The sequence below is a fragment of the Cheilinus undulatus genome, linkage group 2 (assembly GCF_018320785.1).
Source record: "Cheilinus undulatus linkage group 2, ASM1832078v1, whole genome shotgun sequence".
Taxonomy (NCBI): Eukaryota; Metazoa; Chordata; class Actinopteri; order Labriformes; family Labridae; genus Cheilinus; species Cheilinus undulatus.
This window is the reverse complement of record NC_054866.1, coordinates 16,534,883-16,557,424: the sequence shown is the minus strand read 5'-3', so window position 1 is coordinate 16,557,424 and position 22,542 is coordinate 16,534,883. Positions and strand designations below refer to the sequence as shown.

Sequence of the window (22,542 nt, the reverse complement as noted above, 5' to 3'; positions counted from 1 at the left end):
AAATAACAGTCCACAGCCACAGTTAAATGTCAGGCATGGACTGATGTTTGTATGAAGCAATAATCTGCAAATAATGCTATAACACTAGCACATGCAGTGTGCTGGTGTTGTTGGAATAACATCTGATTTCTCTGTATCACTGCTTTGTTTGTCACTGTCTGCCCTCCCTTTTATCTCAGTGTTAAACATACAACATTGCACATTCCCCACCTGCAGCAGCTTTGGGTTGAAAATAAGACGGTACACCTGTTTTTTCTTTCATAACTTGATGTTATTTTTAAAGCATGTGGTATGGGAAACCTATCAAAGAACTGCAAATTCTAGAAAAACTTACTGACAAAGTATCTTTGTTAATGCATACTTTTTGAGGATTTCATATATATATACATGTTAATATTTTAAGCAATTATAACACTTTGTGATAATTCTGAAAAGTTTGATCATTTTAGTTGCCAAAAATCATGATATAAAATTTCACATTGAGTGTGTTTACATGGACTTGAGTATCTTGATCATATTTGGGATACATGTTGTTTACATGCACACAGATATCCCTGTATCCATGAGAAATCACTGAATCGTATCTGTGCAGGCATCTGTAAAACTTCCATCCATCCATTTTCTATACCGTTTATCCAGTTGGGGGTCATGGGGGGGGACTGGAGCCTATCCCAGCTGTCATTGGGCAAGAGGAGGGATACACCCTGGAGTGTTCGCCAGTCAATTGGACATGCCGTAAGTGAAGTGTTTATATTAGGATATGTTACCTCTGGATTCTGCAGCCTGGGACTAAGAAAGAGGGATATTTGGACAATTTCAACTTTGCCCTAACTTCATAGCAAGTGGATTTACATGTATGTGGATGCATAGGTCCTTTCGATCAATAGGTAAGAATATATCATAACTCAAAAATGGAGTACATTTATATCTGTGCGTAGTTGGCATATTTGTGGTCACATTTTGGTTAGAGGTGGTGTTTGTGATTCATATCCTACATATATCCTCTGATTCTTTATGCCTGTACATAAAATAAACCTACCATGAACAAATGCATTCACTTGCATATGATTTGGTACAGGAGGAGGCGCGAGAAAAGGAGGGTAAAACGGGTGTGTTTTACTCACGGATGGACTCATCTGTTTAGCATGGATGAATCCAAGTCATAGGCATAGTGTACAATAAGTGGCATAAAAAGGGTGTAACATTGAATTTTTTTTATTTTATTTTTTTCAGTAGTCAGAGTTGAAGTTGTTGAAGGGGTCTGAAGCAGTGAAAGTTAAAAAAAAGTTGAAAAATTAGTATTTTATTAACACCTTTCTGCATGTCTGTTTTCGGACAAACAAGGACAGATGTAGATAAAATATGGCATTTGGCACCACAGAAAAAATTTCAATGCATCAAAATCAATTTTACAACTAATCACTGGCATGGCCCAGACTCTATTTATTGAAAAAAAAAATCTAGATCATTTTATATGGGAATTATGGTGTTTTTGTGTTTTTTACCTTAAAAAATAGCAGTGATATTGTGTACAACAACTGGCATAAAAAGGGTGTAACATTGAATTAAATTTCTTTTTTTTTTAGTGGTCAGGGTTGAAGTTGTTGAAGAGATTTGAAGCAGTGAAAGTAAAAAAAAAAAAGAGTTAAAAAATGATTATTTTATTAACACCTTTCTGCACGTCCATTTTCAGGACAAACAAGGACAGATGTGGATAAAAATTACAAGGGACCGAGGGTTAAAAGAAATCCCATGGGTAGCTTAAAGTGGGCCTTGAAAGATGAAGCTCTTACTTTGAAAAGTACACCAGAAGAGTTATCATTTCTACATTTCAGGCCTGGGACATGTTGACAGACTGAACAGGATGCTTACCAAGTGCTGTCCATTCAACTTCAGCTCACAGAGCTCTGAACTTGTAGTGTGGGGTCATTCTCTGTCTCCACAGTAAACCAAATTTAAGATTTATTAACTGCTAAAAATCAAACTGTTCAGTTCATTTATCTAAATATGAGCATTACGGCACACACAACTGTCTTCAGCTTACACAGACTGATCTTTTCACACGCTCGTGCAGGATGGGGTAGACTAGCAGTCCCTCCACCACACATCCAAAATATTTCAAAGTATCTGAAGTTAAATAAACCATTCAATCAAACTGCACAGGTAGCCTATAGCTTGGGCTGGTATACACTATAATCTGAATATGTAAAGTTATTCTTTATAACCTATTGTTTCTTGTTCCTGACAATATATTGTCTTAATTGGCATCATGTGTTTATTTCTATCAATATTTAAAGATGAACTGTTTAAAGTGCAGTCAGGGTCTGGTTTTCTTGAATTTTCACACAGAATTGAAAAAGACAGTAAACATGATTTTTTTGACGATCATTGCAGATAAGTAGCTGTCCCTAAGACAAAACTGTCCTGTACCAGTGAATTCAAGGAAGCCTTTGCTCATCCAGCTAGTCAAAAGTTATCAAGCAAAAAGCTTTTCATTTTGTCAAATATTTTCTTTCACATTTGGAGGAATGTACTCCTACCATCTGTCCTTTAGAAGTGGAACAGTATCATTAATGACAGCCAGGCTTTCTAAATGGAGTACAGACAGGATTTAACACAGTGGATATCAGTATGAAAGCACAGGCTGTTCCCCCTCACTGGGACTGCTGTCAGACACAGACTCTACAGAGCATACTTTTTGCAGCTTGATCAAATGCTGGAATATATAACTTGAACTCTCTGCAAACTCCAAAAATCACATCAATGCAACAAAGTCGCAATTTTAGAGTAGTGATATTTGTTTGCAAGTTCAAAGTGTTTAAAGTGTTCATCATTATATAATGCTTCTCCATAGTGCGATTCTATGATTAAAAGAAAAACTTAGTATAAGTATTACTTTTCTCTCAGACTTTCAACTGTGAACCATAAAAGGACCCAGAAAAAGACACAGCCCAAAGAAAAAAGGCCTATGAAGGTAACCACACATGCAGACACTGGATAAAATTCCTTTACGAGCTACTTGGAAAACATCAAAGCCAAACCTTCAGATCATAGTAAGACTCAGAAGGACTTGCTACCAACTAAACTTCCGTGTTTCATAAAATGAAACAGGATCCGGGTGAAAAATCTGCAATTATATTTGGATTCCTGTCATGTTCAGTGACCCTGCCGCCTGGAACTGCTCATATGAGTCCTGTGAGTTCGCCACTTTTTCTTCCAGCGCAAATTTACTTTGTCTGATCATTTGTTTTCCAATTACGTTCCTGTCCCTGCTAGCAGAAAATTGTCAGCTTTGGTTATATGAACCCGCTCTTGGGTGTGTAACCAGGGGCAGTGTTTGATGTTCAGAACATTTTCATAGCCATTAAAAGATGAAGGCAGGGTGAATTATTATCCTCCTGAGTTGACTGGGTTTTTTGAGGGGTTGGTTTCAGTTTCTGTCTGAGCTGGTATAGTGGAGGCCCACACAAAGATACATTCTTATCTTCCTTTAGTAAAAGACCACTGAAGGACTAAGAACAAAAATACATCTGCGTTTCATTCTGTTGCTAGAAACTGAAACCAAAATTCCCCCTCAAAAAGAACTGATATGTTACACTGGCACTGTCACCACAGGTGCATAATATCAAGCACCTAGGTAGCAGTCTCTATTTGCAACATTTGTGACACAAAATGAGTCGTTCCAAAGAGCTTCGTTAGTTCCATGTGGTATTGTAATGGATGCCACCCTTTTAATTAGTTTGTGAAATTTTATCCCCGCTGGATAGTCCACCGTCAAATGTAAGTGATATTATAAGAAAGTAAAGGCATTTTGGATTAAAAGTAATTCAGCCACAAAGTGGAAGAACATGTTGAATCACAAAGCAGGATCAACAGCTGCTAAGGCCCATGGTGCGTAAAGTCACCAACACTGCTGATTACATTGATGAAGAGTTCTGAACTATCAGAGTTCTGGTATCAAAGTAAGCACAAAAAATGTGCAGCGGGAGCTTCATGGAATGTGTTTCCATGGCTAAGCAGCTGCATGCAAAGTCTCACATCACCAAGTTGGATGGAGTGGTTGAGGTACACTGACACTGGACTGTGCAGCAGTTGAAACATTTTCTGTGGAGTGACAAATCACACTTCTCTGTTTGGCATTCGTTTGGATGAGTCTGGTTTTGTCCCGGGAAAATGTTATCTGCCTGCCTGCACTGTACCAACTGTGAAGTTTGGTGGAGAAGGGATAATGGTATGAGCCTGTTTTTCAGAGTTTGGGCTAGGTGATTTATCTCGAGTGAAGGGCAATCTTAACGCTTCAGCATACCAAGACATTTTGGACAATGCTATGCTTCCAACTTTGTGGCAACAGTTTTGGGAAGGCTCTTTTCTATTCCAACATGACTATAAAGAGGATTATTAAGACATGGTTTGATAAGTTCAGTGTTGAAGAACTTGCCTGGCTTGCACAGAGCCCTGACATCAACCCCAACAAGCACCGTTAGGATGAAATATATGGTCATGCAAATATTTGCCTTTATTGTTACGTTACGTGAATGTTATGCAACGTTGTAATTCCGTGCACACAAGTTCCACCGTTTACAGTTGGCAGGTTATTAATGTCAGCATCCTCTTCCACAAGCTTGCACTGATTTTTCCCCAATAGTAGCAGAAGGCTCCTCACATCAGCTGACCCCATCTTTGTGCCAAAAATTAAGTAACTAAAATTCAGTCTACAATTGGAGTGAAAATTTGGCTGTTTGCATTCACACATTCAACTCATCCTGAAAATTTGATTAAGTTTTCAGGGAATTTTGTACATATGTGAATAAGGCTAACGTGAATGATTTAACCCTTCATACATAGAAGAAACATGATCAGATAACACTAGTGTAGTGGCAGTGTTGAAGACAGTGTTGATGCTATTAAATCCTGTTCTGCATTCAGTATTTTCCTCACATCCGTGTTTTGTATTCGACTACAGTTTCAAAGTAAATAATAAAAACTTCACAGTATTTGTTCACACCAACACATTCAAGGTAATTGCCAGAAACCTACGCCTTCACCCCTGAACTACTAATTAGATGAAAGATGCTGAACTGAAACCTCAAGGAAAAGATTACGCCCACATAGAGGGGGAAATACAACAGAAGAGCACTACAATGGCAGAGAAATTGAATGGGACTTTCAGAGGCTGAGCAGAGGACAAAACAGCAAGGCAAGAAAGCAACAGAAAAAATGTTTGGTCATAACTGTCGCATTAGCCGTGATGAATGAAGACACCGATGGAAACTCTGGAAGTCGACATAGGGCATTCCAGTGATCAAGCGCTGAATAATCAAGAACAATGGATTTCTGAAAGAGGGGGCTACACTGACACAGATTCAAGAAGAGAAGCATAAATCCATATACTGACCTTTAAAAGTGTTTCTAATGGATGATATCTTCAGTTCATAGCTGAATGTAGAGTTCTTTAGTGGGCTATCGTGTGTGGTTATATTACACTGTGGTACTGACAGTCTGTCGTGTTAATCTGTGCTCTTACTTTACATCGGACAGTAAGTAGGTTAAAAATGGAAATGGCAACATAAACAATAAAAAAAACTGTTACTGATCGAACAATCTGTTACAGTAAGAAATATTGAGCTGCAGCACGAGATTTGAGACAGTACGCCATATGCTTAATGCTCTGATACGATGTACAAATGACAGCTGCAACATTCACAGCCCAAAGCACAGCATATGAAGACAAGCGCCCCCACACATATTCAGACAAACAAACAAACTAAAGGAGATCCCATTTTGAGCTCTCAGATATCGCTCTTGTGTCTGTCAGGCAGCTTATTTCTGACAGGTTAAAGACACTTCCTGTCAAGTGACTGTGTCTGGAAAAACAACACTACAGAGGCCTTCAACTTATCGCTCTTTTTTCATGTTCCCATGAGGTTAGTAGCAATTCAAAAACACTTCATAGGTTTTGAAGAGGGAAAAAATCTTTCATAAATACATGAGCAAAGTAAAACCTTTAATTCTGACTTTGCAGTATAGGGTTGAGAAAGCCCAGATTGTCAAAAAAGATTGTTCTTTTGTAAATTATTATCTATTTAATGTTTTTCAGTTGAAGGTGCATAGAGTGAAATAGGGCAAGACCATACTCAGTTACAGTGATTCTCATCTCTGGTCTATTTAGGGACTCTGTCAACTTTTTAATGAGATCCTGCTCTGAAAATTGTCAGTCACTTAAATGGTTTCATGAAAATGTTGCAGTTTGGATGAAAACATATTGAACAAAGACACTGAACAAAGCAAACATGACTAAAAAGAAAAGTGGGAAGACATGCAAGCACATATTTTATGTTAACCCCTTTTCTATGATGACATGTACATTTTGGTTTCCAGAGACCTTGAAAAAATTAACGCTCTCACTCTAAGGCTTTAATCATTTTATCAGACCTGGACTTATTGTCTTAAAAAAGCTCATAAAACATTAACCCTGTGGTGCTCAGTGAAGCTTTAAGCATGCTTTTTCAGGGCTTTAAGAATATGTGTGCTGTAGTAATTTCACTTTGGCCTTGATAACAGCTTGCACTCTTGCTGCCATTGTTTTTATGTAGTTTTCCACAGTCTCTTTTGTTGTTGAGTTCCAAATAGTTTCTAGCTGTTCCCACAGACTTGCTTTAGATGAAACTTTTGTGCAATTAATCTTTGAATCCACTAAATCCCAAATTTTTTCAATAGGATTCAAATCCAGACTTTGACTTGGCCAGTCCATCAGTTCCAGTACTCCAGATTCTTTTTTCCTGGTCAAATAGTCTCTGCACAGCTTTGAAGTATGCTTGGGGTCATTGTCTTGTTGGTATATGAACCCAAGACCAATCAGATTCAGTCCAGAAGGGATTTCATGATGCACTAAGGTGTTGTGGTAGATGTTCTTGTTCATGATACGGACGATTTTCACTTATTTGCCCACGCCGTATCCTCAAATGGAACCCCATACCATAATAGAATCTCCACCGTGTTTCACTGTGGGTGCAATGCATCTGGCATCAAAACGTTCTCCAGCTTTTCTGCGGATGTAAACATGACGATGCTGACGGAAGAGTTCAAACTAGGACTCGTCCGTCCAGAGTACCTTCTTCCAGTCATCAACAGTCCAGCGTTTGTGCTCCCTGGCAAATCTGAGGCGTTTCTAGATGGTTGCAGGCCTCAATAATGGCTTCTTAGCAGCTATTCTTCCCTTTAAGCCCCGTTCCATCAGTCATCTGCTTATGGTCATTCTGGAGACTTTCTCAAACTCTGATCTAGAAGCATTCATCTCTGCCTGAAGATCAGCAGTGGTCTTCCTTCTGTCTCTAGTACTTCAAATCTTGAGGTGTCTGACATCTGCTTCAGTTAACTTTGTTGCCTGCCTCTTTCTTGGCGCATTTTGTAAGTACCAGTCTCAGCAATTGGCTCCAAAGCATACTTGACCACACTGTGAGAACACTTTATGTCTTTCCCCATTTGTCTCAGAGACCATCCAGCATCATGAAGTGCTTTAATGCAAAGTCTTTCATTTTCAGTGAGCTCTCCATGTTTTACCATTTTGAACAGGAATGAGGAATTTCAAACTGAATTCACCTTTTTATACCCAAATTTGAGCCAGCTCACTGGGCTTCTCTGAGAAGTCAAAAATTAATCAAGCATAACATTCAACCAATAAAACTATTTTTTCTGTTCAGGAATGCAAGTAAGTAAATCAGTACATTTGAAAATTCATGGATAATAATAATAATAACAATAATTATATTTTAGCATTAAAAATATCATTTAGGTTAAAGAGCTTCTACATATTGGTGTATTGACCATTGCAGAAACATAAAAAATGATTTTGGTAATTACCAATGCTGTTAATTTAGGGCAGCTGTGGCATAAACCTTACTTTGGGTGGTGGTCTAATAAATTTGTTAAGCACTGTATAAGATTGCAATCTACTGAGTAAAACTCTGTGACCCATCTTTGGGCCCCAACCCTTCAGTTGAGAACCATTTCTCTATTATCTACTATGGTACAGTCACGCGTACATAACTGGAGGAAGCAAATAGCTTCCAGGCACTCATTCCTAACCCACTCAAAATAGTAATGCAACCCATGTTTGGGTTCTAACCCACCAATCTACAACAACGTATCAATAATTGATATGTAACTGAAGAAAGCAAATCTTTAGCCTCACACAGCAATACAACTTCACACTAGAAAAGATAGACAGCCTTTGAAACCAAAAATCACAAATGAACACATGAAAAATATGCTGGCATATATGGTTGGCTGGTCCTAATGGTCTTACAGGGCTAAGCCCTTCCATTTTTAAACCATAAAGATGAGAAAATTATTCTTCAAATAATTTGCAACATACTATTTCAAATTAACCTGGCATGCTGGTAAACCACTCATAGACAGCATTTGGGAAAGAGCAAAGCCTTTGAATAAAGACTCAGAGGGTGATTGGATGAACGTTCTGTCACATCTTTACAGGCCAATCAGAGCAACAAAACATGTGACGCAGCCACTACCGAGCTACCGAAGGAGTAAACTCCATAGAGAACTGCATATCGTGAACCATAGCAACTGTAGACATGTCAGTACACGACTTTTGTCTAATGAAAAGAAAACAACTCACTGCTGTTCTTTGTTCTTCTTGTAACAAAGAATTGTTGTCAAGTTCTGATAAAACTGGCACTTTAGCAGCATCCACACTAATGTCTTCCGCCATAGTTGAACTGGTCTCTTGTTGCTGCTTGTATACGTCACGACTTTGCCGCGCCCAGAAGTACTGCCCCTCATCGCTGATTGGTGCTGTCATTTCATTTCCTTTTCTAACCAAACGGTTCAGATAGGAGCTTTACAAGACGGATTCGCCAGTAAGAAACATGGAAAATGGCGTATCCATCTACTTTGCAAGGTTAATAGTCAATGTGACAGAATGTAAAAGTTGCTTTAAAAGCACAATATATCTCAGAATGAGATTAGAAGCCATGCACGAAATAAAAACAATCATCATATTCTCAAGTAGAACAGATTGTTTTTTAAGTTAATAATCCTGCATTGGCAGTGCTACTTCTTTGAGCCTTAATGACAAATGCCTTAAAGACAGTGCCATCACACACCCACTACTACCACACAAAATATTGCACAAGTTACAAAACTGTGCTAACACTAAGCTACCCGGTGTATTTGCTAACTCCAAATACACATTTGCCTCATGAGGCGAAGACATACCTACATTTTTTTTATTGAGTTCTCTACAAAGAAACTAGTAGGTGTACAGTGCTTAACAAATTTATTAGATCACCACTCAAAGTAAGCCCTAAATTAACAGCATTGGTAATTACCAAAATCATTTTTTATGTTTCTGCAATGGTTAATACACCAATATGTAGAAGCTCTTTAATCAAAATGATATTTTTAATGTTAAAATAAAATGATTGTTATTATCCTTGAAATTTCAAATTTACTGATTTACAAAATGAACCCTGAAAAATAGTAAAGCACATTATTATTTCTTGATTAATACGTCAAATTATAGTTATTTACTTGCCTTCCTGAACAGAAAAATTAATTTTATTGGTTGAATGTTATGCTTGATTAATTTCTTACTTCTCAGAGAAGCCCAGTGAGCCAGCTTAAATTTGGGTATAAAAAGGTGAATTCAGATTGAAATCCCTCATTCCTGTTCAAAATGGTAAAACGTGGAGAGCTCACTGAAAATGAAAGACTTTGCATTAAAGCACTTCATGATGCTGGATGGTCTCTGAGACAAATATGACAGGTGGTCTAATAAATTTGTTAAGCACTGTATGTCTGATTTTTTTTTTTTAACCTTCAATATATACCTTTAATATCGTACTTAAATAATGCAGTGTAGTCATTTAAATACAGCACCTTTCATTGTTATGCAGATGATACTCCAGTGTACTTATCAATGAAACCAAAGAAAACAAGCAATTAACTTAACTAGAATAATCCCTGGAGGACATAAACAACCACATTACCAGCACTGTTTTTCTTAACTAAGAAAAAGTTAGTGTGTGTTGACCTTAACTCCTGAAATATGCTGTCTCATACAAATACTACCCTAGAAAGCATCAGCCAGTTTTCCAACTCCACTGTTCGGACTTTGGGAGCCTTTTCACCTTCACAACTTTGCAACATTCAGCCAATTCTTTAGGAAAACAATCTTGTTCATGCAGTTGTAACTTTTAGGCTGGATTATTGGATCCCCTATCAACAGGCTGCTTTAATAAGTCTCTAAAGACTCTTCAGCTGGTCAGAAATGCTGCAGTGTATGAACTGACATGAACTACAAAAAGAGGCAGCCTGAGAGCACAGCTTTACAGAGCAGAGTGGAGGCACTGACGGCTTATCTCCACATTAAGATGCCGAGCCAGAAAATCGCAAAAAGCTGTATGAGTTTATTTGCATTTCTATTTGATCACTGCATTATGCTCTGCAAGTTGGACAGAGCAGATATCTGGGGAAATTGATGCATAGTTCATTGTGCCATTAGCAACTGCAATCCACTCTTGGTAAAATTTCCAGTCAAATTTAATGTGGCATCATTTAGTGATCTTTTAGTTTGATTTAACATCTGCAGTCAGTTCAGCACTTGGGAAGCATCTTTTAAAAAGGACAACTGTTCATTTCCATTCACACATCTTTGTGTCTCTTTGGTGCAGATGTTAGGGATATTTTAGCATTGCTCACTTTTTCATCACAGAAGCTAAACCAAACAACTCAAAAGATAACTTTTAGGAGACAATTTTGGAAAGAAAAAAGAAGGAAAACCTTTGCAGAATTTCCGCCCTGAAGGCCTATAGGATCAAATTCTGCAGCGTTGTTTCTCTCTCACTCTGTTCGTGATTATCTCAACTTTCTTGCTGTCTCCATTGAGAAGAAATAACTTCCTTTCCTTTGAAATGGAAAACTACTGCTGAAGGCTTTTCAAGTGTACTTATGATTCATTTGAACCTGAACAAGAAATACTGTTTCTGTAGGCGTGCGTTTGTGACATATACTGTGTTTTATCCTGACAATACATATTCATATGTTTTCCTTATCGATACCTCAGAGGGACACATTTAAACTTTGTATAATAGGGCTGTGGTGACACTAAAATCGGCTGCTTCTATTCTGTTAGACAATAAGGACTGTGACTCTTTATACTTGTAGCATTATTTAAAGGTGTTTAGCCATATAACAAGATATATCATGACAAATGAGTGACAGCATGCTGACATTAATCCTATGAAGCGTTTACTGATATTATTTTGAAATCATTTTTCCTGCTGGTGTGGAAATAAATTATGAGAAAAACTCACTATTACTGCTGGCATTGAAAGTATGTACTGCTTACCTTGTACAATGAGGTAGACCTGCGAGGTCTTGGGCTGCTGCTTCGTCTGTATGGAGCAGGTGTACGACCCCTCATCATACACATCCACCTACACATAAGAGAAAATGTGGTTAAAGAAAATTCCTTTTTCATATTTGTCTTTGATTTGGGATAAATATAGTCAAATTTGAATGTGTAATTTCATAAACTACTTATAAAAACACATTAAATAGAATCAAATCTGTTCAAGTAAAGTAAACAAAGATGATTTTGACAAGTGAAAACAGAATTTTAGTAATTTGCAGATTTATGAAAAATAAAAATCTGAAATCTCACACTGACATAAGAATTAAGATCCTTTGCAACATCATTTGAAATTTAGCCTAGGAGCCTCCAATTTCTCTTTATCATTTCTTAAATGTTCCTACACCTTGATTGGAGTCCACCTGTAGTACATTAAATTGACTGGACATAATTTGGAAAGGTACACATTTCTGTAGAAGGCTTCACAGGTGAAAATGATATCAGAGCAAAACCCAAGCCATGAGGTTCATTAAACCGCCTGCAGAGCTCAGAGACAGGATTGTTGCAAGGCATGGATCTTGGGAAGGCTACTAAAAACTGTGCTGCACTGAAGTTCCTAAGAGCACACCTCAATTCTTAAATGGAAGAAGTTTGGCACAACCAGGACTCTTTCCTAAGCTGGTCACCTGGCCAAACTGATCAACCAGGGGATAAGGGCCTAGTAAAAGAGGAGACCAAGAACCTGACGGTCACTTACAGAGATCCTGTGTAGATATGGGACAAAGTTCCAGAGGGACAGCCATCGATGCAACCCTCCACTGATCTAGGCTTTAAGACAGAGTGGCTGGATGGAAGCCTCTTCTCAGTGCAAAGCACATGGTGGTGGCAGCATCATGCTGTGGGGGTGTCTTTCAACAGCAAGGACTGAGAGACTGGTCAGGGTGGATGGAAAGCTGAATGGTTTATATGTATTCCCAATAAAAACCTGTTCCACATTGCTCAGGAGCTCAGACTGAGCTGAGGGTTCACCTGTAATTGCATCAACTAAAGGGTCTGAATACTTAAGTCTATGTGATATTCTGGTTTATTCTTTTTCATAAATTTGCAAACATTTATAGAGTTATGTTTTCCCTTTGTCATTATGGGGTACTGAGTGTGGACTAATGAGAGAAAACATGAATTTAAATGACTGTACTTTCAGAATACACTGTTCACACTCATTCAGAGCGCAATGAAAATAAGTCTACGCTGTTTGCTTTGTTTGTCTTGAAGCTTCATTGACCATCCAGTTTTGCCTCAACAGTATCATCTCACAACAGATACCATTACCCAATGAATAAAGTCCCCTTTAGATTAGATTTGTAAAGATAAAGAAAAAAAAACCAGAGTTTTAAATCACACCTTTTCATCAAAATTTAAACCTGCACACATTACTGCAATGGTCACAAACACAGTTTAGAATTGTTATGCTGATACCAGAAAGGATTTTCAGGACTCTGAATTTCCTTAGAAAACATCCTTTCAGCATTCCTCAACAGCTGCAGAATGGCTGAAAGTCACACATTGGATCACATTTTCCCCAAAATATCAGCAAATGCCATTTCATACCTGGTTGCTTCTTTTGTATTACAAGGTTTAGCAAAGTTGTCTATCGTTTTTAAGTAACTTCAGTGAATCAAATAATGACTGACCTACACTAAATAACCTTGAGGTGCTATTTTTCCTCAGGTTCTATTTTTCATTAGTCTAAAGCCCTATTCAGTCCAAATATCTTACACGACTGTGTTTAAACAGTATGTTCCATCTTTCATCAGCACCAGCTTTGAGAGTAAATGTAGGTTTCCACCAAATCATACTCATTTTGACATAATCTGAGATGTGGCTACATCTACTTCTTTATTATCCCTGTCCAAGCTTTACTTCATCCTGTGTGCATTTTTGTCTGATTACAGTTCTTTCTGATGACGGCACTGCTTAGGCTATAGTTATAATCAGATGTATCTTTCTCTAGTGATTTAGTATCCATAACCAGTCCCAGAATTTTCTTGGCCCCTGAAAGATGGCCCTCCATGTTGTGATAAATTGATGATATTAATGCATGTGTGCTGGATCAATAGCATTGGTGCTTGCGTCCTCACTTACAGTTACTTCCTCTTGGAGCTGAAAAGTGTTTTAAGTTATCATTGGGTTCTGATGTTCAGATAACTAATTCCTGCAACCTATCAACCCATTTACATCAATGTTTCTGCCCATTCTGCCATTTTGACAAATTTTTGTCACTTTTATCCTGTTTTTGCAACTTTCAATCAATTTGTCTGTTATAAACCAGTTTTTGCCACTTTAACCCAACATCACCACTGTATTTATCTTTTTTATTTATTTATCTATTTTTTTTTTTTTTTTTTTTACCATTTTTCAACCCATTTTTGCCCCTTTTTTGACATTCCTAATGTATTTTTTGCAGCTGTTATTTCATTTTTACCCCTGTTTTTGGCATCTAAGTAATTTTTGCCTCTTATAACCTATTTTGGCCAATTTCAATCAATTTTTAGATCAATTTTTCCGTCATTTATCCAATTTTTTCCACTTAAACCCCACATTGCCCCTTTTTAATCACTTGTCACCATTTTCCAACTGCTTGATGCCTCTTATCTGCCTTTCTAAACACTTTTTACAGCTTATGTCCCATTTATGCCTCTTTTAAACTATTTTGCCACTTTTACCCCCATTCTTGCCTCTTTTAACCTATTTTTGCCACTTTCAATCAATTTCTCTTGCTTTAAACTGCCCTCTACACTTCTTAACCTGTTTTTCCACTTTATCCCATTTTTGCCACTTTTATCCAATTTTTTCCCACTTTTTACCCTATTTTTTGCCACTTTTCTGCCATTTTACCCATTTCTGCCATTTATGGGTGGCCTTGACCAATGCTATGTTATTTAATCAGCATGTTTGGTGTTTTTATTTCAGCTGTACTTTATCCACTATGAACTAATTCAGTATTTTTTAAATTTGTGTCCACTGTGTAACTAATTGAATATTTTAAGTTACGTCTTTTTAGACATCACTCTGCTTCTTCAGCACATTTCTGTGTGTGCTGTGTGCAAATCAGTGCCCTTGTACGGTATAAAATACATTTTCTGTGCTAATTAGCAAAAAAATACATAAGCATACAGCTTACAAGGACATGGCATTCATCAATTTGAGAACAAAGGTTGGAACAATTTTACAGTTTAACACTGTTTCTTTACAGTCTTTAGAACAAAACTGACAGGAGATAACACTGAATGAGGCCATTATTTTGGTTAGGAAAGCACCTTTAAAGTGCCTTTCTTCATCAAGGACCAGAGTCAAAAGGTTACTCTGACTAGATCTGCTGAACAAATATTCATATCATATCTCTTTGTCTTAAAAGAGCACATTTATGTCAGAATGGGTTGTTTTTACAATGTTTTTTATTATTTCTGAATTGGATTCTTGCACCAAAACTAAAATCAAATATCCCTCCAACAAGGGATGATACCATCAGTGGTAGCTGGTCAATAGGGGGCGTTAGAGCACCGCCCACCCATCGATCTGTCCACAAAGAGAGGACAGATCTTAAGATCATTGAATAGATTTTTTTCTTTAAATATAAATAAAGTTATATGAATGTAGATAAACTCTATCATGCGCTGTATAAAGATGATTTATTAAGAGATTAAAATGTGTAATATGCAATAAATCAGTAGATTAAAACATTCTACGCGTTTGCTTTACTTCCTGTTCACTCATTTCCTCCCTGGGGCGCAGGGCTCCTGCGCCCACAGCCTTCCATAGGCTACAGTTGTAAGCTGCGCATGCGCATTCGCTCCTCTTCAGTACAAGAGATAGGAGCTCTGTGTACGCAACACGACGGCGCCCCTGAAGGGATTACACCTAACCACTCGCCAGATGCCAACAGGTAGCAGCAGAGACATACAGAGGAAGTCATGCACTTTCGAGGTAAATCTCAGGCTTTCTGCCAGAAACTGCACCTGCGTTCGTTGTCTATGTTAGGAAGACAGCAAAATGCAATAAGAAAACTCAGTTGAGTGTTAAAGAATAAGGTCTTTTGGGAGGAGGACACTGGAGGAGAAACTTAGAATTAAAGAGCTTGGACCTGACCAGCCAGATATCAGGAAAAATCAACAAAGCTGTGACAGAGGGAGAGAGTACACTAATGGCATATTAGACTTATAGTAATAAGTAAGTAAATCAATAGATAATAGTTTTATGTGTTTAAACATTTTTCTGCATTCAAATCGGGCATTCATATTTTTTACTCAACCAGTCACTGTTGAAGCAGTGACTACTTGCACCTTATGTGTTTTGTAAATGTCCATATTTAGAATAAATATTCAATTAGCACTTTAACATGATATTGTCATGTATTGAGTTAATTTGTGCTAATGTGTGATAAGTTTAAAATTGAAGTTGACTGTGATAAGAGTTAGTTACTTGTGGCTGCTGATTATCCTTATTATAGCCATCTCATATATTAAATTATATTTTATATATAACATTATATTATATATACTACTTTTTCACCAACCAAACAAATGCAGATGTATAAAAAGGCAAAGTAATATGACTTAAATCACGGTGTAGTAACATCTACTGATATACCCCACATACTTAACATATCAAATTTGTATTTTGCTGTAGCCCCCCCCCTGAAGAAAAATGCACCCGGCACTACTGGCTACCATCCAAGGTTTATAGTGCAGTTCAGTGTAGTCTCTAAATGGTTATTACCTTTTGTATGCGCAGGCTGTACTCCAGCTGTCCTTTGGTGACCAGATCTACTCTGGGGTCCAGGGACCACTTGTCTTGGCCAGCAAAGATGATGTTGGATCGATTGAGCCAGGCCACCTTGGACACTTTGTCATCAACATAACACCTGAGGGCACAACAAAGAGGAATTGAGTCAGTGGTGGAGACGAAACAAAAGGGGGCTTAGTTTCTTAGTAGAGAATGTGATATGAAAAGTATTAAAAGAAAATTTGTGTTCTGTCTTTAATTTCAACTTATTAGGGGAAGAAATATGGACTTCAGAAGATAGGAAACAAACAAATAGCAATTATGCTGTCTCACTGAGTAGGCGGGATGCATAAAGCTCAGCTTCTCGAGGAAGGGTTCAAAAACACAACATTTTTTTAAACAGCTGGCCAAACTGGGGATGCTGCAACACATTTCAATGGTGTTGTGTTTGATACTGTTGACAAGCAAGGCTATACCAGAGTTAGTTAACCTTATCAGACATTTCAACACTCCTCGCAACTTGAGGCCTTGAAGAAGAAGCCAAAGTTGAGGACTATTTCTTTCTTTTCTCATCCTGAATGAATTCCTTGAATACTCCTTTCCACCCACATAGTTGCTTTCATTGACTCTCTTTCCCTCTCAGCTATCCTTTTCAGTCTCTGTCTTTAATTCTGTGTCCCTTCCTTTCTCTGATGAATGCTTCTTCTTTAACAGCAAGGCTGTTCCTTTGGATGAGAAAGGACACCGGTACCCTCTTGTTTACTTGTTGTTGCTCGCTGTCAGAACATTACGCCGAGTCGGCTCGAGCTGAGACATCTCGCACGGGGAAGGATGAGAGCTTGTGCCTAATGAATAAATGTAAATGTGGGAAGACGTCGGAATCAATGAGAATAGATATCAGCTGTAATGCATGCTGACAGTGAATGCGCCTTACATGTAAATCCCAGCGTCTCCCCGAGCTGTGAATGCACTTGCTGCTTTGGAGTGTGTTTGGATGCAAGAGAGTAGATTAGCAAAGCAGTGGAATGGGGCTGTCTTTGTCAAGTGACCTCGGGTGATGCACAAAAGTGGTGCTGCAGTCACCTCAGCCTGTTACCCAGTGGGAGCTGTATGTCAGATTTGTCGAAGGCTTGTATTCGCAGCTTGAAGCCCTGTTGTTGTTTCTTCCCTTTGTGCAGAAGCAAGATAACTCACCTTATCTATTGACTCGCCTGACACCCACCCTCTAGTTTTCTCTCTCTGAAGTGTGCTGTTATCCCATTCCTTTAACATTTTAGCAGGACTCTAATTAACAGACTCCAGTCCGTCCTTAACTCATTTGGATGTATTTTCTCATTTTAACTAAGAAAAAAATCTCCAAAAAAATACACTTTGCAAACCCAGTGGGAACATCTGGAGCGCTAAATGAGCCTCACAAATCAAATCCATGTACTATAGATCACTTTATGGCTCACATTTAGTTTGAGTTGTGAGCTTTAACCTTTGCAAATCAGCTATAAATTATTAGCCAGTTGCAGTGAATATTTCATGCCAGTTACCTGTGCAAACCCTAAGAACTCAATCTATACTTCAGTAGGGACATGAAACTTTTAAAGAAACAGAATTATTTTTTTTAGAGTTACAGGAACATGTGCATACATGTGCACTTGGTATCAGCATATTTCACTTGACTCAATTCTGATTGCAAAAGAAGTAGAATGTACCATAGAGAATATGCCACAATATTGTCTGACAGTGTGGGTGAAAGAGAAGAGTGAAAGTTTACTGGCTGACATGTGGAGGGGTGCTCACATCCCCCTTTTGCAGACCACTACTGTGAGAAGTCTCTTCTATTAGGACAGGTGTACTAGTACAATGTATTTCCAATTTTAGAACTGTGTTTTTTAAATTAAGCTTTATTCATAAACAAAGTCTGGCAGTTACACTGCAAAAATTACAAGCAGCATTTCATAAAACTGGAAAAAGGTCAGGGGTCTAATTCAGGATTAAATCATTTATAGATCTGTTTTATAAGTATTTATGTGAACAGTGGCTTGTTTTAACTTCATTAGCTTTAGCTAAAGCTAACATAGCTGTACTAGCTACGTGGTTAGTGTTACTACTTAAGCAAATACAGCCATGTAAGCTTTAGCTTCAGCCATATGAGCTTTAGCAAATGTAGCTAATGCTAATGTAGCTTCATGCAGGTGGTGCCGATTTAAACTTTTATCATGCTTTGTGTGTTCACCCTCCACTGGTGGTGTCTGACACTATCCACAGTCTTCCTCTTTTATCCCAAAGTCTACTTTAGCCGATTACCTTCTTTACACGTTACCCAGATCCAAGCCACAGGTGCTGGAACCAGAGCAGTCTGTTAGGAGCATGTCTTTTATTCAGATTTAAACGTACCGATGTTTGGCAACAAGGCATTATTAACTGTATTGAGTTATGATGACTATATATTGCCAAATCAATTTTTTTTTCACCAGTGATGTACTTAGGCGTATAATTTCCTATTTGATTAAATGCAAAATGTAATTGTTTGAATAGATAAATATACAGTATTCTGCAAACCAACTTCATACTGTAGTAGTAAAATATGCCACACCATGAAGTTGCAAAGTTGGTTTAGAGAATCAGTGTCAATTTTGAGAGCTATTTTCAATTTTAGTCTCAGTCTGTCTTTTGATTACATGCCTTTTAATTTTTGTCACATTTTAGTCATTTCTACCCTTTTTAGTTTTAGTCTAGTTTTAGTCATCTTGATAGAAACTAACTTACTTTTTTGTCAATTTTAGTCATCACAGATCTATCTTTGGCTAGTCTTAGTCTAGTTTTTGTCATGGAAAAAAAAGGCTGTCGACAAACATTTCTAGTCATAGTTTTAGTCTACCAAATTAACACTGTACAGAATTTGGCTAATGTGAGCAGGTTAATGTTTGCATTCCTGTGCTAAATGTCCACACTTACTACTTTGGTTATGTGTGAGTATAACTCTGGACAACATTAGTCCTCTTTTTGAGGTTAAAATAATGCTAAACCTTGATGTTCTTATGAGATGCTACAGGTGCTAAAGCAGTTAGCTGTTGCTGGATTAAAGAGCATTGTGAGCGAGGCAATGGTCATTAAGACTACATGGGCTACAAGCAGTGGGCAGCTGCATCACAGTTTAGACAGAGTGTTTCACCAGGAATGTGGACCAAAACTGATTTTCAAAAAGTTAATAATTAGTTTAACTGACTCAGGTGCAAATTACCATGGGATAGGATTTTGACTGTTTTGCCTGCTAATTGCTTGCATCCTTAATTCTGACCCATTCCATTTGGTTCTATGACTCAATGTATCTGTTTTTCTTGAACAATTGTTCTTTTGTTGGGCAATACAATAAATCCCCCTGTACGAAAAGTTCTGTTCTCACAGAATAAGCATAACCTGTGGACCTCTGATTACCTGTAATAATAATAGACATCTCTGTTATAATCCTATGTGAACTGACCATGTCAGTAATTTGTGAAGGGAAAAATAAAGGGCAAATTACCTGCCACGTTTCAGTGAACACAAAGGCCCTCTGATAATAGTAATCTAGTTTGAATTGGCACCTCAGTAATTTGGGGTGTTACTAATTTGTTTGTGATTAAAGATACGTATAAGCTGCTTTCTCTGCACCTTTTTTTGGGTAAAAAACCAGAGGCTGCTCTTGGCAAAGATTGTTGCATTATATGGACTACTTCTTGTGATTTCTCAAATTTTGGTTCATTGAAAGTACTTCATAAAGGAAATAAGGTACAGCAATCTACTATCTAAGCATTTCTTAATCCCAGAGGACGTGAAATTCTGAAATGTTTAGGCTGATCCTGTTGGAGCCCATATGTTTCATTCACTACAGATGACTGATGATGGTTCTGATGTTGAATTAAAGTACAGGTATCATTTGATGTGTCCATGTTTCTATGTACCTCACCATCTTTTTGGTACCTGTTCCTGTGTGCCAACGTCTCCTCGTGTTTTATACTTTCACCTGTCAGTAGACACTTTTCTCCTTAGGGACAATAAAGTTAACTTTGAAGATCTGTTAAAAAGAGTTTCTTCTCCCCTGTGTGCTAAGGTCTTCCTGCAGTGATTGACCGCTAAACAACTGCTGAAAATGCTCCATATTAGTGAACGATAAAGACGCTTGGTGACAAGCTGAACAGCTTCTAAGTGTTTGCAGTGAGGCAATAAACAGCTCTGTCTGACTGAATGGCTGCATGTTGTTTGTTTTCTCTGAGTGAGTCTTCTCTCCTCTGTTATTACCTGTTGTTGTCTACTGTGAAGGAGACAAGAAGAGGAAAAATACAAAAAAAAAAAAAAAACAGCAGGAAAGTGATGCCAAGATTGCAAGAAGTATGAGCACATTTCTGTCTTAGCAAACAGTTATGAACATTACTACCACCTGGATTAGGATGTGGATACTGTGTGGAGGCCTTGGGTGTCTGCCTTTTTTCCTCTATTCAGATGGGTTTGTCATATGACTGTTTGCACCAAACATGATCATCTGGGATTAATAAAAATACTCTTACAGCCCCACTGTCCGAGGTTGATTTGTTGTCATCCTCTTCCTTTTTTGATGCAATGTTTATAACCCTAACCCACAGGGGGCCCACGGCAGTTGCTGCATAACCATACAGCAAACTTCCAACCTCATAAATGTGATTGCTCAGCGCTTTACAGAATCCTGTCCTCTAGTACTCACTATAGAGGGAATTCCCAAGCCGAATACAACAGATTGGCACCAGCATCTACAGCGCCTGAGCCTGTTGAGGTAAGCGATAGGCCACCTAACACTACGACCAGCCCCCGCGCCCGCACCTCACTGATAACACTGAGACCCGGATGTTAGCATTCATTCTCATTCCAGAGCATGCAGGCACATAAAAATGAGCAAAACTGCACTTGAGAAACATGGACATTTACAAGTGTTTATGTTGCACTTAGAATTCTAAACTAGTCCTGTCTCAGGTATCAGAATGACAGGCTGTTTATGTTGTGTAAGAAGAAGAGTTATAAATTAATTAAGACACAACTGTAATTTATTCCGATTTTATAATTCCATTTTTTATCTGTGAACACCCTTGCACTGATTTTTTTTTAAAGTGAAACAAGATGTACAGGATGTATAAGCATTCAGATTAGTTGTTTTATTTGAGTGAAAAAGTAGGTCTTTTTCTTTGCAACCTTCACTTTTAGGTTTTTTTAAATGTTGCCATGATAGAGTACTAAGACATGTTTTCATAGTTTGACATGTTACTGAGTTGCCTTGGCTTGACACAGTGGCATGCAAGATCTCTTACATGTTGTCTTACATGATCACTTAACAACTGTTGAGTGATGACCACAGTAACAGGGTCACTCTGATGATGACTTAACAGTCACAGATTTACTCTGATAACTCAGCAGTCACAGAGTTACTCTGATGTTGCGTTAAAGGTAACAGAGTTACTCTGATGATGACTCAAAGGTAACAGAGCTACTCTGATGATAAGTTAAAGGTAATAGAGTTACTCTGATGTTGACTTAACAGTAACAGTTACTCTGATGACCACTCAACAGCCACTGTGTTCTGATCACGTTGAGAAGCCTTACTTCATGCAAAGATTTTAATCCCAAAATTGCTGATACTTTCCCAAACATTTAAATTCAAGAGAATTGTTATATAATTTAAAATAATTTGGTGAACTGTTGTTTTTTTTTTTTTGTCTTTACTGAGGGAGATTAAAGACTGGCAGCTGACATTTTCACTTCTGAGTCAGGCAGTCTTTGGAGAACTAATTTAAAGCTGCAGACGTGATGATAAAAAAAAAAAAAAAACATTGATACAGAAACATTACAAATAATAAAACTTTTCATTTTCAAGTGGATTCGAGATGAAATGAGTGGAAGTGGTTAATTGAAAGGAGCAGCAATGGTAATAAAATACAGAACAGAGAAAGAAAGAGAACACTCTAAATAAAAAGCTGTGTAAACACAAAAACATAAAAGTTCAATTTTCCACAGCTGATGAAAGATTGTTTACTTCAAATAAGCCCTTCTCTCCTTTATAACTATTCACCAACTTTTCAGTAGTCCTTAGTGAATGATAAAAGGTAGTACTGGAGCAATGCAAAGTTATTAGCACCGCTGACTTTCCTTGCAGCTTTCTGGTTCTCTGGTTAATGTTGGAGCTTACCAAAGTAAATTGACAAGTTGACTGGGAATACTTGCTCATTATCCTACCAACTCTACATTCAAAGCCAAAGCCAAATATTTGTTTCAGGTAGCAGCTAAAGTGAATGTTCCTTTCAGTGGTTTTATGTGGACTTGAGTGCCTGATCAATTAAATAGCTGGTGATTGATTTAAAATTCCTGGCAATCGTAAAGGAACAGAAGGA

General features: G+C 37.8%; 1 protein-coding gene across 1 annotated transcript in view; it reads right to left on the bottom strand.

Annotated features, from left to right (window-relative positions):
* Positions 1 to 22,542, bottom strand: part of LOC121517600 (limbic system associated membrane protein) — a 446,474-nt gene that overhangs the window by 141,199 nt on the left and 282,733 nt on the right. The window contains exons 2-3 of the mRNA XM_041799496.1: positions 16,151 to 16,295; positions 11,372 to 11,459 (exon numbers count right to left, since the gene is read on the bottom strand). Coding sequence (XP_041655430.1) covers positions 11,372 to 11,459; positions 16,151 to 16,295 — 233 coding nt within the window. The remainder of the gene's footprint in view (positions 1 to 11,371; positions 11,460 to 16,150; positions 16,296 to 22,542) is intronic.